The following is a 15,302-nucleotide window of genomic DNA, read 5'->3' as shown; positions in this document are numbered from 1 at the left end:
GATGCAGGAGGCTTTTCAAGGCAGCATGCTTAGCACGTGTGAGGAATCCACCATTATGGCTGGGGACCCTCGGATACAAAACCAGCAGTGGCGGCAGCGGCTGCGCTGGGGTCACAGAGCCGTCGGTGGAAGCAGCGCTGAGAAGCTCTTTCACGTCTCAGTTGCTGCAGGGTTGTGAGACCCTTATAGGTTCCCGGAGCACCTGTGAGAAGGTCGAGCCTGAGCATCCCCGGCTCTCGTTCCCTTGGCGGGTGCCTCAGCAAGCCCAGAGCTTTCAGACCATTCCAGGCCTCAGCTAGTCCGCTTCACCGGGGAAGAGCATCCTGACTGCCGGCCTGGAAAGAAGCGGAGGAGCCCAGGCTTCCTACATTGCTTCAGTTACTATCCGAGCACGGGTGCATGTGTAGGAGGCTCACGGAGCTAAGGAAGGGGCTGTTTGCTTTCTGGCATAAGCCCTGGAAGCAGGAGCACCGCCAGCTTTGCTGCCGCCCTAGGTGGCGGAAGGTCCCGCCCCGAAATGCCGCCGCGGTCGCCACCCCCCAAATTGTAGTGCCCTAGACGACCGCCTAGGTCGTCTAATGGGTTGCGCCGGCCCTGCCTGGAAGTTAGGGTTTAGCAGGACTCGTTAGAACAGGCATATCTCCAGCTGTGTCCTGGCCTGCCTGAGCTGCTGTGATTCCCCACGACAGTGTAATGTGGACGTCTCTGTGGGAGAGGAGAAGTGTGGAAAGAGAGACGCCAGGACCTACTGGAAGATGCAGAAGCAGAGGAGACCTTGTTCATGGCTGGGACGTGGCAGCTTCAGGGGAGGAGATCTGCAGCAGCAAAGCTCCGGCTGCAGCTATACAGATTCAGAGGAAAACTTAAAAAAAGAAACAAGGTCTTAGTTAGCTGCCAGGTCCCTGTACCTGTAAATATCGCTTTGACTAAAGCTTTCAGCTCTAACCACTTCCCGCCCCTTCAGTGTTCACAAGAGGTTTCATTAACACTTCTCCATTGTGTCTGCAGGGGGGAAAAGATGCAATTTAGTCCACAGGAGGCAAAATTAATACTGTGTTTTTTCTAATCTGGCCCAGCATGGGGCTAAGTAAAAGTGTTTGCAGAGAGAATGGAGCTGCTTACCTGCAGGGGAGGAGTGCATTAACCATGCAAATGTACACTGTAGGACAAGGTCCTTTACATTCCCGGCAGGTGTTGGGTTCTGTCTTTTAAATTTGTTGCAAATTATTAGTGCGGCCATGGCTGAAACACACTCTAATTTCTGTCTGTGGGGGTGTGATTTGTGCCCAATTAGGGCCTGGTAGGGAAGCTTTATATGGCCACACGTGGCTGGCATGCTCCTGACCACCCTACCCAGACAGGGTGGTAACCAGGTAACCAGACTTCTCCTGGTCTATTGCACAAGCGTGAGGGTTAGGAGACACCGGCCAGTCTCCTGCAGAAACACCCCTGGGGCTCTTTCCTATCTGCTCAGAGGAGAGGGGACCCTGGTTTTTAACATCTATTCTGAAAGAGCCTCCCAATGAAATGCCTGGAGCTTCATTTACAGCATAGATGGCAAGTTCCTTGTGGCACAAACTGTCCTGTGCAGTGCTCAGTTGGCCGAGGGAAGAGTTCATTACCCCAGGCAGGCTGTTCTGTGGAATGTGTGAATTATTTTGCTCGGTTCCCTGACGTTCTCCCCACTTATCTGCAGCCTCCAGCAGGAAAGTGCTGGCATCTCCAAGTGCTCGCGCCAGTCCTAGCGCACGCTCCCTTGGCATTTCCTCACTGATCTCAGACTCCCTTTGAACCGGCAGGGGGCTGGCCATATGCTCCCCTTTGCCATGGTTCATCTGGATGTGCCAACCGCGGCAGGAGAGGCAGCTGGACTGTATGAATGAGGAAAACTCCCTCCTGGATTTGAGTAAACTAGAGGTTTTGAACTATAATTACAGTGCTCTGTCTTCACCAGCCAAGAACTACTCAGAGTGACACTTATTAACAAGGAAATTCAAATGTCCTCATTCTTACCAGTACGGAGAGAAACATTAGGTAACAAACAGGAGCTGGGCACAGCCCACATTACAGCACCAGCTCAGCAAATAAAAGGGAGTTGCTGTTGCCTGCAGAATTCTCATCAGGCCTTGGCTTCTAGCCAGCTGACTCGGCTGAGACGCCCTGCCCGAAGCTGCATTTCAGTCCTGGCTCCCAGTCGCTCCTCCCATCCCGGCACTGGTCACTGTTGCTAGATACGTGGGTTCAGTTGCTGCTGCGTTTAATGGGCAGCTTTTCTAAATAAATTAAAACAAATTCAAGAGCTTTGTCTGTACTAGTCCAACACCAGCCATGCCCCTGAGCGCTGGCTTCACTCTCTGGATCTTCGGGAGGGAGTGCAGTCTCCTGAATGGTTCAGAGGGGAAAGGGAGTCAGGACTCCTGAGTTCTATTCCTGGCTCTGCCACAGGGTTCCTGTGTGACCTTGGGTGAGTCACTTCCCCTGTCTGTGCCTCAACATCCCCATCTGTAAAATTGGCCAGCATGATTATCCCCATGTCCCAAGGTGCTTGCGTCTGTCAAGCACTCGTTTGCTGAGCACTCAAAGTTCTCACTGAAGTCAGTCCTCCTGCTCCCAGGCTCTAAGTGTCTGATTTTCAAATACCCTAGGGAGTGAGAAGTGGGGTTATTCCTGATAAATCCAATTCTTCTGCCCTGATACCTGGTCTGCGTGCATAACTGGGCAAACTACCAGGGCAGGAGGGTCAGTGCAGTGCCTTTCAGGGACACTAAGCACTAGATTTATGGCTCACAGAGTCCATTTAATGTCACAGCCTGGAGTTCTCTGCAGCCAATTCACACAAATTAACAGGTGCGAATTAATGTTTGTGGCTTAAACTTCTGCTGTGTGTCCCTGTGGTCATTTAGGCTTTGTCTTGGCTCTCTTATGACTGCTGAACACAATCGGACCTCAGGTATAGAGTGTGCAATAGCTGAATGCTGCTTTTGTAAAGCAATTCACGGGCTAGGAGTGAACAGTTCCCAGCATCACACATCCTCGAGCCATCTTTTCTTTGGCATGTCTCTGTGGCTGTTGGGCTCTGTCCAGGTTGAGAGAGATCAGCTGCCTTTCCACAATGTTAACTCCAACGTTAGTTCTCTTCCCTTCCTGCCTTCGCTTTGGGACCCTCTTGCTAATTTCTTTGGATGATTTTGGAGTGTGACTTTTCGGTTGCACGCGGGATGTGGTTTGCGTCGTAGCTCTGGGTCCTGGGGGTGCTGAGCGCTGCCCCTTTAGGCAAGAGCTCTCTCCCATACTTCCCCCTCCCCCAGTGTGCTAACTTGGAGTGTGTAGCTTGACTTGTGCTTATTACACGTGTTCTCCCTGCATACCAAATGGCAACAGAGACCGACAGAAAATGTCTGTGGAGAATAATCTTATCCTCTAAAGATTTCCTAAAGGGCCCCTCTCAGTTCCTTAGCCATTAAATCACACGTTCAACGTTCTTTTGCACAGATACCTTACACACCATTAATTTCCCTTCAGTGCTTTCCCAGGCTGAAAATCCCACCTTTGCTTTCTGGGATTTTTGATACTGACAGGGCACAAACTGGGCAGGATTTTCAGGGAAGACTTGCTGAAGTTTTCTAATAACGCGATGGCTCATGCCATGTTAAACCCAAATCCTCGCCAACTCTGCGAATAAACTTGGATTCCAGGTCTCATATCTACTGATAGCGTGCTGTGCCAGGAAGCTGTCCCTAGGTAGAGAGGAGTTTAGGCACTGGGGTCTATTAACCGTCTCTGGCCATTAAACCCCAGGAATAGCTGCATGGAAGTAGGTAGGTTTAAAATGAAGGGTGTGTCTACACTGCAGTTAAACACCCACGGCTGGACCATGGTAGCTGACTTGGGCTGTGGGGCTGTAAAACTGTGGTTTCCACGTGCGGGACCCCGCCAAGGGGGAGGGTCCCAGAGGCCAGACTCCAGCCTGAGCCCGAACCCGAACGTCTACACTGCCATTTTACAGCCCTGCATCCCGAGCCCCATGAGCCCCTGTCAGCTGACGGGGGCCAGCCCAGCCACAGGTGTTTAATTGCAGTGTAGACACAGAAACGGCATTACCCAGAAAAACGGAATTCTCCTGGCTCTGGATTGTTTCTGTTTCAAGGGAATTAATGCCTTGCACATGAGCCACTTAGGCTATTTCAGCCCTTCCCAACAGCTCGTTGCATTTCTAATGATAAATACCTTGGGGGGAAGGAGAGTGGGGAGGAGGGAATCTTTTACTGCCCTATTAAAGCAGTGTGCCCCCCCCCCATTTGAAATTCTTGAATTATAAATTGTGCAGCCCCAGAGAGAGCTGCTTTCTCGTATAGATGTTATGTTAGTGACGTGCTCTTTAAATCTGCTGGCATGATGCCCTCTTGGTGGGTGGGTGGGAGCGTTTAAAGCAGCAGTTTCAACTTTCTGTTTCCTTGGGGTTGCCCTGGGCAGTCTCTGGCTGAATCTGCCTCAAGTCACGTTCCAAACCTTTGCAAGCGTGTTCATCTTGGAGTTGTTTGGCTTAGACCTTTGTTCCAAGCAGAATAAAAAAACCTGATATTTCACTACTCCTGGGGGACTTGCATGATGCCCACAGTTTACAGGGAAAGATGCTAAATTAATGCTGCATTAAAGGACACAGGATGCCTATGGGAAGCAATTGAGCTGGAAAATGAAAGCTTCTCTCAGAATAAAGGTGAGTTGGTGAACTTGGAAGAGAGATCCCAAAGCTCATTCTTCTGCCATGTAGTCACCCATGTGGCACCTTCCCCGGGACGCAGACTAGTTTGCCTCTCTAATTATGATGGACAGAGTGGGATTTGTCTGGCACCCCCACAGATCTCCTCTGTTTCCCTATTCTCTCCTTTCTGAGCCTCTGCTTCCACTCCCACTAACACCACAAGAGTTGCCCATATGCACGGAGAGGAGATAGTTATTCTGATTCCTTGGTGGATCACGTCTGAATGTCTTTGCGAAGCCTCCCTCTCCAATCCCCCTGGGGAATGGATTGGTGAGAAACATTGCAATGAGCGTGGATCCCAGCCTCCCCCAGGTCTCCTGGGCGGACAGGAGGCAGGAGCCCTCCCCAGGTATTTAGGACATCTTTAGACATCTCCTGCTAGAATCCATATTTCAGATGCCGTTGTTTTCTCAGCAGATGGCTGCAGTGAGTACACCTATTTTTATGCCTTTTCTGCTGGTTTGTTTGTTAATTAAGAGGAACAAAGCCAAGCACAATGAGATGGAGTTTATAAAATCAGGCAGAATGGTGAATAATTTAATGTTTGCTTTTCAGAATAGAGGCAATGTTAGGGAGTTTAAAATATTAATAAGAAACATTTTATTCACAACATGAATTACTCTATAGCTGTATGATTTTTAATTCCTTTTTAATGCATCTGGGGCTTTACTTTTTAGCTGGTATCTACCATATGGCACGAACGAAGAAGCCCCACACACTGGTCTGCAGCAGATCACTGAGTTACCAGAAAAAAAACGTAACTATGATTAGCAATGAATAGGGTTTATTAACAGCAGCAATGATTAGAGGCGATACAGAGGTAGAATTGTGTGGGTGGCTCTGATTGTTAACAAAGACAATATGACTTTTCCCAGCTTGTTTGGAAGGAGAAGGCCCGGGAGCAGAACTGCTGTTGGTCACTGCTAGGAATATGTGCTAAGTTCAAGACGTGGAGGGTCTATCTTTATTTAATTTATAAAAAGGTTCAGACCCTAGTCCCCCTGCACAAGTTAGGTGAGCAACAGCGAAGTTCAAAGAGCAGGCTGCTCTCCAGAAGCCAACAAAACTTGACCTCTTACAAAGCACAAAGATATTTTGTCCTGTGACTATAGGTTAACGGGCTGTTTGACATTGACTGGTCCCTTAGCACATATTCTAACTTCTTATGCTAAACTATCTGTTTGACCTTGTATTTAGCTGTGAGTACCTTCCCCAGACCTGCAGGAGAGCTCTGTGTAGGTCAAAAGCTTGTCTCTCTCATCAACAGAAGTTGGTCCAATAAAAGCGATTACCTCACCCTCCTTGTCACTCTAAAAATACTACAGGTATGCAGTAGCCGCTAAAGCATGGTGGAGGTGGGCATTTTTCCAGCTGTTCCAGTTACTACAGCTGAAACTGTGTGTGTGTGTGTCTTTATCTTTGCAAGGCTGGCAAAAAATTGCCATGGTTTCATCTAGAATATTTCTGTTTTTTCTCTATTGTTGAAAGACTCTTTGCAGGTAAAAATAGTTTCTCCCCTCCCCTCATCCCTTAGCAAATATTGCACTTGAATTTTTGCCATCACAGAAAATGGCTCTGAGGAAAATAGCAGCCAGGTGTAATTGGCAAGATGCGGTCTAAGGAAGTACAGAAGCGGCACTAATCCTGTCATATTAACTATTGTTCTCTGAACTACCACAAGGGGGCAGCAGGCTTTGTGCCATTCCTGTTATTCCTGAAACCGGAGCTGTTAGTGTCTTTGGTGGGATGGGACCCTTTACTGCTGACACCTGAAGTTTTCAAATACAGCTCCGCACCCGAGACTCTGGGGTAAAGGAAATGCCAGCCAGGCGCATGTTGCAGGAATTACAGGCGGAATCTAGTATCAGGGGGTAGCCGTGTTAGTCTGCATCCTCAAAAACAACGAGAAGTCCGGTGGCACCTTAAAAGAACATGAGTACTTGTGGCACCTTAGAGACTAACAAATTTATTTGAGCATGAGCTTTCGTGGGCTACACGCCACTTCATTGGATGCATAGGGTTAGGGTTAGGGTTAGTATGCATCCGAAGAAGAGGGCTGTAGCCCATGAAAGCTTATGCTCAAATAAATGTGTTAGTCTCTAAGGTGCCACAAGTACTCCTGTTCTTTTTGCGGATACAGACTAACACGGCTGCTACTCTGAAACCTTAAAGACTAACAGATTTATTTGGGCATAAGCTTTCGTGGGTAAAACCCCACTTCTTCAGAGTTGTCCTCTGGCAGTTGTTGCGATTGCCTGACAGACCAGGCAGGATGCAGAGTTAGCTGCAGTGGTAATGCAGGCACCAGTGCTGCTTCAGACCACACCTGGACACCCACCTGCAGAGCTGTCGCAGGTGTGCTTCTCTGACTTCATGCTCTCATTGGGTCTTTAATTTCAAACACAGCAGAATCCCTTCCCTCCCCCAGCACTACACAGGGGCTTTCATCTAGGAAAAAGACTTGCCAAAAGTTGAGAGCTCAAGATGACCCAGATGTTTGGCGTCAGTAATAGGCCATCCTCTGTCTCCGGTCTCAGCTGAGCTGTGGGAATGATGAAGCTGAACCTGGTGTCTATAAAAGTCCCAAACTGTGCCTTTTAATTCTGGGCCTTGAGACGGATTCTAACCTCTGCATTCATTCCTGCTGCTCCCATCCAGGGAATCAGGCCTGTTCTGCATGGTCTGTCAATATGTTCTGAAACATTAATAACCTTTGTTATCCTCTTTCTCCATTGCTAGAGTGAATTTGCTCCACCCTCTTCACATATGGATAATTCAATATCCTCCTAAAGGTCAGTGCCCAGAGCTAGTGTATTTACTTGGAGAATTAGTTCTTAAAATGTCAAATAACAACATCTAGTCAGATTAGAAGTAAATGACAAGTGACCTGTGCAAAGAGAGTGCCCGCACGTGCAAACAGCTGCTCCCTGGCTTGCTTTGCTGGTGGCGCGTGTTGAGGCTGGTCTGGCCTGTGCCAGTTGTTTAAATAGAGGCTGAAAGGACCAGGAGCCAGTCAACATGAATAATTCATCAGCAGGACTTTCCTCAGTAGAGATTAATGAGCTACGTAATAAATACAACATTTCACAGCTACTTAAGTTTGCTTTCCAGGGACTTGTTCCTCTCACCGGAATTCCCTGTAGGATAGTCAGGCTCTAACAAGCTTCCAAAATCTGGGGGAGAAGGAAGACAACATAGAACTAGCTAATTTCCCAGGCAGCTTTTCCTCCACAAGGTTCCTTTCAGGCTGTCAGCTCAGCCCTGCCATCTCCTGGGCCAGCTAATGGAGGGGTTGTGAGAGACTCTTGCTCTGATTGACAAAAAATAAAATCTGCCTGGGCTTTAACGATTGGGGATTTGTGTTTGAATGACCTGGCAGGATATAAATGAGGAAGCCAAAACTGACCCTGCATCTCTGCAAACTGACCTAGGAAGACAGACAGAATCCATGAAAACAGGGTACCCTTTTGCATCTCTGTCTGACCTGCCCCAGGCTCCCATTTCCTGTCAATTAGCCATGGGGGGGCCCTCTGGAGCAGGAGAAATCCTAAGTGTGCTGATGTATATAACAATGCTGGGACTCCCCAGAGAACGGATGCTACAGAAGGGCAACATAAGGTGCCAATTCAGTGATTAAAATTCACAGCGCTCCTGCTGTGAGACAGGAAGATCCTGGTCTCAGCTTTCCAGAGGAGGACGCTGGGGAAGAAAGATGAAGTGTCTTGCCAAAGGCCACCCACAGTGTTGGTGGTCGAGTTGGTATAGAACCCAGGAGACCTGACTCCCAATCCCTTGCTCCAACCTCCCAGACACGGATGCTCCCTCTGACTGTGAGTGAGGGAATGTAAACGCCCAGCTCAGTGGGTGTGACGGAAAATGGGAGCAAACCAGAACTAGGGCAACAGCAAACTCCCTCCTTTGGGGTCTGCCCGCTGAGACTGATGATCGCTGCTGTTCTCTGGTGACCACTGAGGATCGGGGGAAAGGAACATCAAAGCGTTTGTGTCCCTGATTCGGGGCCACGGTTCGGCCTCTTCATTGCTCCAGCAGCAGAAAGGGGACAGGTGCAAGCAGTGTCCCCAGTGGGGAATTTGTTGTGAACAGCCACCAGCAGATCAGAAGTTCCTCAAAGAAGCTCGTTTCAGAGGATAAATCAGCCAGTGTAAACTCTCTTCTCTGCTCTTGCCTTGCAGCTTAAAGGGGTGAAATGCGATGCTCTGCTCCTTGGGCATCTCCAGGACCCAGATCTGAGAATGAACAGCCTAATGGCTGGGGGAAGGTGGGAGGTCTTGGCAGCCCACCAAGCTCCAGCGAACTGCGAAAGAGACTTTGTATTAGGAGGAACAGGCCAAGATCAGAAAACATGTCCCCTCTCCTGTCAGAGCAATCCGTGCTGCCTCAAGGGAGAGACGTGACAGGCCTTAATTGGCATGGTCAACTGCAGGGGAGAGTTGGGGTTTCTCATTAATCTGGGACAAAAAAGGGGCTTCAGTGGACATTTGTATCCAATGTGCTAGAGACAGATTTTCACTGCTGAACTATTTAGCTAAGTGGTTGGCATCCCCTGGGTTCTCCAGCCCAATCAGCCCATTCCCCTGTTCCTGATAAATCAGCAAAAAACACATCAGTGGGGAGGTGAGGCTTTGAGTCTGAGGCCTCTATCCCACAGCGGGTGTCCCGTCCCTGACCCAGCTCCTTGTGACACTCTGACAGCTCAGTCCGGGTCCCGCTGGCACCTGCAAACCCTGCTGGTCTCTCCCGTACAGCAGAAGAGTACAGGACAGTTAGCGCTCTGGCGTGCCACCCACAACATGCCCGCAGAGCCCGGTGAGTACAAGTGACATGCTGCCCGGCGGGCACAACGGGCTGGTTATAGCAGCTGGCAGCAGTGTAAGAGGCAGGCGCTGGGGAGGGGAAATCCATGCAGCAGAGGGAGGCGGACAAGTCGTTCCCTTCCCCTTCTCCCTGCCTCGAGTGCTAGGGGCAAAGGCTGAGCTCCCAGGGGAGGGGCCCAGGGTTAGCACAGGTTGGCTGCTTTCATGCTCATCCACTGGTCCCAGCTCCACATAGGTCAGTTTGCTTTGGCTCCCAGCTGGGTTAACACCAGTGGGAGAACTAAACGCAAACAACGCGGGGAGGAAGGCTGGGCACTTGGTTCTGGAATCCTGGGCTGGGAGTTTCGTTACCTGTTTCCCTGCTCCTCGCTTCAGATTTCACACTGTGAAGCTGAGTTTGAAACAAACCAACAGTTTTTATCCCTGTCGGGATTTTGTTCCTTTTTAAAACTGAATGTGCCCCGCCTGGGTAGAGTGAATTCCAAGTGGCTCTGCACTCCCGTGGGCTGAGACCGTGCCAGCTAGTGCTGGGTGCCTGCCGCTGTCTCCTCATCTGGAGCGGTGTTGAACCAGGTACTGGTCCTGGGGACAGGAAAGCCTCTTTTTTGCCCTGCCAATGATTTTTGAGTGACTTGCCTTCTGCTAGACCCTGATAGGGGCTTGCCAGACTGATACTGCTGTTGCTGGCTCCTTTTCTTAAGTGAATTAAGTACTCTGCACTTTGGAGCGACACCCAGCCAGCGCACTGGGGCTTGGCTCTGCTCTGAGCCTGTGCAATAATCAAGAGGCACCAATTTACACGAAATTATCTTTATTTTCACTTAGAGTCAGATTGTCACACGGGACTATCCGGCCAAATAAAGAGCCTGATTTTCGTGTCAGTTCTGTGCTCCTGGGGGATGAGTGGAGAGAAGCTGCCTGCGTGTCGAACTCTGCCCCATGTCTGACGTTCAGTGAATGCCAGGCCATGCTCTGCTGCGTTATGTCCAGGCCGAGCTTTGATTTCTCTGTATTATCTGACGGGTTGGAAGGGCCTGACCCCGGGCTCTGCTCAGATTTCCTCTTCTAGTGTGAAGCTGACTAATGGGAGTGTTGCTATTTACAGTCTCACTTCCCATGGAGTCTGAAGCATTCCAATTGTCTGCCCAGGGGGCCCGTTACTGCCTATTAACAGCACAACAGGAGGCTAATGGGGCGATAAGCAACTGAACTCTGGTCTCCTTCATCTACTCTACATTCACAAAGCAACCCTCAGAGCCTAAGCGAAAGGCTTGCAGTGAAGAGATGCCAATGGGCTGTAGCTGAGAATACCTTCCCGCTCTGGTAGCTTGCCAGAGTTTGCTCTAAGGTTAGCAACAACCTGTAGCAGCTGATGGTCTGTGCATTGGTGAGTTTTGTACTTTCCCAAATGACTGGAGCTTTCTCTTCATTCTCTTCACAAGCTTTGAAATCCAGCTAGTCGCTCATCATGGTAAATGGCAAGACACTTGCTCTTGCTTGCGTCCCCATGGCAGTAATACAGCCCTGGCTGACGGGTGCATCTCTCCAGTAAATACTGCAAGCACAGACGGGTCCAGGAAATCCAGTAGCAGCCATGTTCCCTTCAATTGCAAGGCATACGCTTTTGGAAAAGAACCTCCCAGTGGAGACAGCCTTGTTGGTTTGTTCTCAGATCTTAGCTCTGCTAACACCCAGCTTCTGGTGGAGCTTTGTAATTCCTCTGGCCATAACAGTCACTTCAAGGAAACCGAGCTACGAGTTAATTTATACTGTCTGTATTTTGTGGGCCAGATTTTCAAAGGGAAAGTGAAAAGGTCTAAAAAAACCTCACTACCGGAGATGAAAACCAGGTGCTGTGACCCTGTGGGGCTGAACTGCGGTACAAGTATCTAGGGAAACAAAATACTTTCAGGAGTTTGTGCAAATGGACCTTTGTGTCCACTGGTATCTGTTTTGAATGTGCGAACATGGGCTCCTGCCTCTGGGATGCACCTCACTGCTGGATGTGCTGCACTATACCCCATGTTATTCCAGTGCTGGAAGTTGCCAGTTGTGGAGTGATTTTCTGATAGACCAGTGTCCTCTAGAGACCCCAGGAGACTCATTCTCACCTGTGACCATGCAGCCCTATAACACTGTCTGACTGTAACTCTGACAGGCAGAAGGTCCCAGGAAGTTGTGTGCTGTAAACCCCAGCCCCACTCAGTCTCCCCCCTGTAGATGACTAAACAGCCCAGCGCAGACTAACTAGCCACTGATTTATCTGCTGGCAAAAAACGGTGCTCACCTAACCCAATGGCTCAGGCGAGATTCCCCTCCCAGCTCTGCACTGCAGAATGCTACTGCGGTACCCTGCTTTCCATACCCTTGCAGAATTCCTGGTGACCGTCAATGCGGGGATGTGCGTGTAGCAAGAAGGGAATGCTGGAGCTAAGATACAGAGCTGGGAGGAGAACCGCTCCTAGTATGATGTTCAATGCAAGTCCACAGAGCTAAGCTGGCTGGCTGGAGACCCCCTTAGTGCGACTGGGGGGATCTGGCTCAGGGTGCTTGAGTTCCACATTTAACAAGGTCCTTTTTTAAGCAAAGAGCCTGTTTGTGTTGCCTGGACTAATTGACCGGACAGATCCCTGTGCGTTAAGCTCCAAAACAATTAAATGCAGCAGCAAAGAGGGTCCCAGAGCCCTGTAGTGTTTGCTGTCTTCATGTTTAAAACCAGTTGCCTAAAAGTTGAAGCCGTTTCCTTCTGTTTTAATGCAAAAGATTTTGTCTGTAACAAAGCTGCTTCATTTAAAAATGTTACGCTTTGAACTTGTCTTCGGATTCCCTTTCCTGGGCTCTGCCAGGCCACCCCTGACAGGGTCAGTACTTTTAACCAAAACTGAACAGATGAATGAAATTAACAAAACAACTCAGGTTACAAATTCAGCTCCCCCACCCCCCATGTATTTCTGCCTGTTTCATCAGTTCTTGACTTATAGGGCTGTAAATGCAGGCAGCCAGGCCAGGATCTAAGCAAGCCCCAGGGGATGTGACCGGCCGACTGAATAATCTATCAGGAAGAGTTGATTTCCTCTGCTCCGTGTTTATACTCTGAATCGTGAGAGCCCCGGGGTTTGTAAAACTGCAGACAGGGTGCAGCTGGAAGGCCACTAAGAAGGCAGATGCAGCTGGGTTTATTTAAGTGCCCTGTGGAAACTTCTTGTCTTCTAAAGGAGCTAGCTGAGGGCCTCTCTTATCAGCATAGGAATACAGTGCAGTGGAATTACCTGGGCAGCAGTGACTGGCTGGTGTCTTGTGACTAACCCTGGGCCTCTGTCTCCTCATGGCTGGTCAGTAGTCCTAGGGAAGGACTTGTACTCCAGGGTCTTATTGCCCAAATAAAACCCAGTCCTCCTCTGCTGTCTCACTTCTTGGCCACAAAGCAGGTGCTTGTGAGCTGGGCAGCAGGGTCTTGCTGCGCTCAACACCCTGGTTTTATGGCAGAAGAGTGAGATTTTCTCTCTGCCCTTCCAGCCTCTTGTCTCAGCAGAGAGAGAAAACCAAGGCGGTTCCGTGCACGGTGTGTGTGTCGTGCAGATGCCGACTAGCCGTTTATTACATCACAACTTAGGCTAATGTGGAGTGAAACCTATTGTGTCAAAGGGTTTGTCTGTGAAACTCTGTGTCGGCCCAAAAGCTGAATGCCCTTTGTGCTGCAGAAGGAGTGAGTATTTCTGAAATGCATTCATAAGTGATCTGTCACTGGGGCACATTTGTGACCAGGCATAGAAATGGATTGATGATACTGTTCCTCAAGGGCCCAATTCTGCCGCAGCTGTGCGCATGGAAGTCTCCGTGAGATGTCTCTGCATGGCACGGCTGCACGGTCAGACTCTACAATCAAGGTGCTGTTTTTCTGGGGTGAGTGGTGGGGGAGCCCAGCCTCTGGGCGATGGTGTTAGTGATCTGCTTGTTTCTTCTCTCTGCTTTTTCAGCACCAGCTCCTGTCGCTGACATCCGCACAGATAAAATTGAACAGAAGAGCGTTTCCTTGTCATGGCAGGAGCCGGGCTTCCCAAGTGCCAGTAACACGGAGTACGAAATCAAGTACTATGAAAAGGTAGATCCTTTGGAGACTTGTTTCCCATCTTTTCAGTGACATGCCAAAAACTCCAAATGAGAGGTTCCCCCGCTTCCCAGCCAGATTTGTGATACAAGAGCTGTGCTTACAGATGCTGTCTGCATGTCTCCCCTGTAACGTTTGCTGTGACCCACTTGCTTTGTAAATCCTCAATAATGGAAAGAGTGAGTGTGTGTGTGTGTGGCGCATTGTCAAGACTTTACTGGCATAAGTTTGGGTTGCTTCTGCTACTTACAAGTTCCACATTCCTCAAATCACCACTACACAATCTGGTTGTACACGCTTCAAATTATTTTAGCTATTTTTAGAGTTTATTTTCATTGGGTTTTTTCTGTCTCCACCTGTGAAGCCAGTCAGGTTGCATCAACACTGCGAGTCCTAATATATAAACCTCCAGGGAGAAAGAGTAGAACTTAAGCATTTGTAGAGGTTTTTAACAGCTTTTCCTTAAATGCATTAGAATTCTGAGACTTGGGAGCTTGCAACCAGCTAAGTTAGATATGTGCTTAGTCCCTTTGGATGAAGGGCATTCCCAGAACCGCAGGAAAATGAGGCTTATATTTTTGGCACTGATGGATCACAAAATACTGAACCTTAAAACTTCAATGAGTTCAGGACTGACTATTACCAGCCCTGGATATTAGAGCAATGATATGTGAGTGAAATTCCACACTGGAGGGGAATGAAGCAAACATTTTTGTGATTGTCTTTTAAATTAAAAAATGGCCACTTTTGATAGCTGTTGTGAAGTTTGAGATGGTTAGAAGTTAAACTAGTGGGCAGAGAGCAGGGGAATATGTTCCAAGACCAAATAAATGCAGTTTGTCACATGGGTCTGTAAATTATCCTGTCAGTGAATGGGGATGCTCCTTATGAAATTCCTTACATGCCAAGCAAAAGGTGCAGTGACATGCTGAAATTCTTTCCCTTGAAACAGATGAGTTTGAAATAGATTCACATTAACTTGCTCTTTAATATCTGAGAGATTCCAAGAGAGGAATTTGTTGTGAGGTCAGGTGCTCAAATATAATATGATAATTTCTTAGCAAAAATACGATAGCCACGAGATTTGGAGCATATGTGAAATAACAATCCACTGCCTCTGAACTTGGTTAGTAAGTTTAACTCTACAGTTTAGCAATTGCTCACATGAAAACAAATCAATATTTGATCAGACTCCAGAAAACTGGCTTGGTACCTAGTCCTTGTATTTAAGGACTCAGTTTTTTCCTGATTCTCTACACAAAGGGCTCTGAGAAAAAACCATCTCAACTAGGTAACATGTTGCACAACAACATCTACAGACCCTGGAGAAATGTAATGAACTCTGTCCAGGCTGTGGCATTAATGCTACAAACTAGGGTTTGAGAAATGTGTTCAGGTTAGTTATTCAGCATAAACAGTGTGTGAGAAACGCAGGCTTGAGCTCTGCTAAGCTTTTGACACAAGGTACAGCTGTTTGAATTCTGGAACCCACAGACTACAGTAAAACCTGGCCTCAAATAACTTCTACCTGAGCTTTGGGTGAAAAGAGACTAATCTGTTTGCCAAGCAATTTGTTCCAAACTGTCATTGTTACCTC

General features: G+C 48.5%; 1 protein-coding gene across 1 annotated transcript in view; it reads left to right on the top strand.

Moving 5' to 3' along the window:
* The window catches only part of EPHA10 (EPH receptor A10), an 87,392-nt gene that overhangs the window by 44,646 nt on the left and 27,444 nt on the right, over positions 1-15,302 (top strand). Inside the window, exon 5 of the mRNA XM_024202899.1 lies at positions 13,575-13,699. Coding sequence (XP_024058667.1) covers positions 13,575-13,699 — 125 coding nt within the window. The remainder of the gene's footprint in view (positions 1-13,574; positions 13,700-15,302) is intronic.

This window comes from Terrapene carolina, unplaced genomic scaffold (assembly GCF_002925995.2).
Source record: "Terrapene carolina triunguis isolate 2854851 unplaced genomic scaffold, T_m_triunguis-2.0 Scaffold236, whole genome shotgun sequence".
Taxonomy (NCBI): Eukaryota; Metazoa; Chordata; order Testudines; family Emydidae; genus Terrapene; species Terrapene triunguis.
This window is presented reverse-complemented; position numbering and strand designations above follow the sequence as displayed.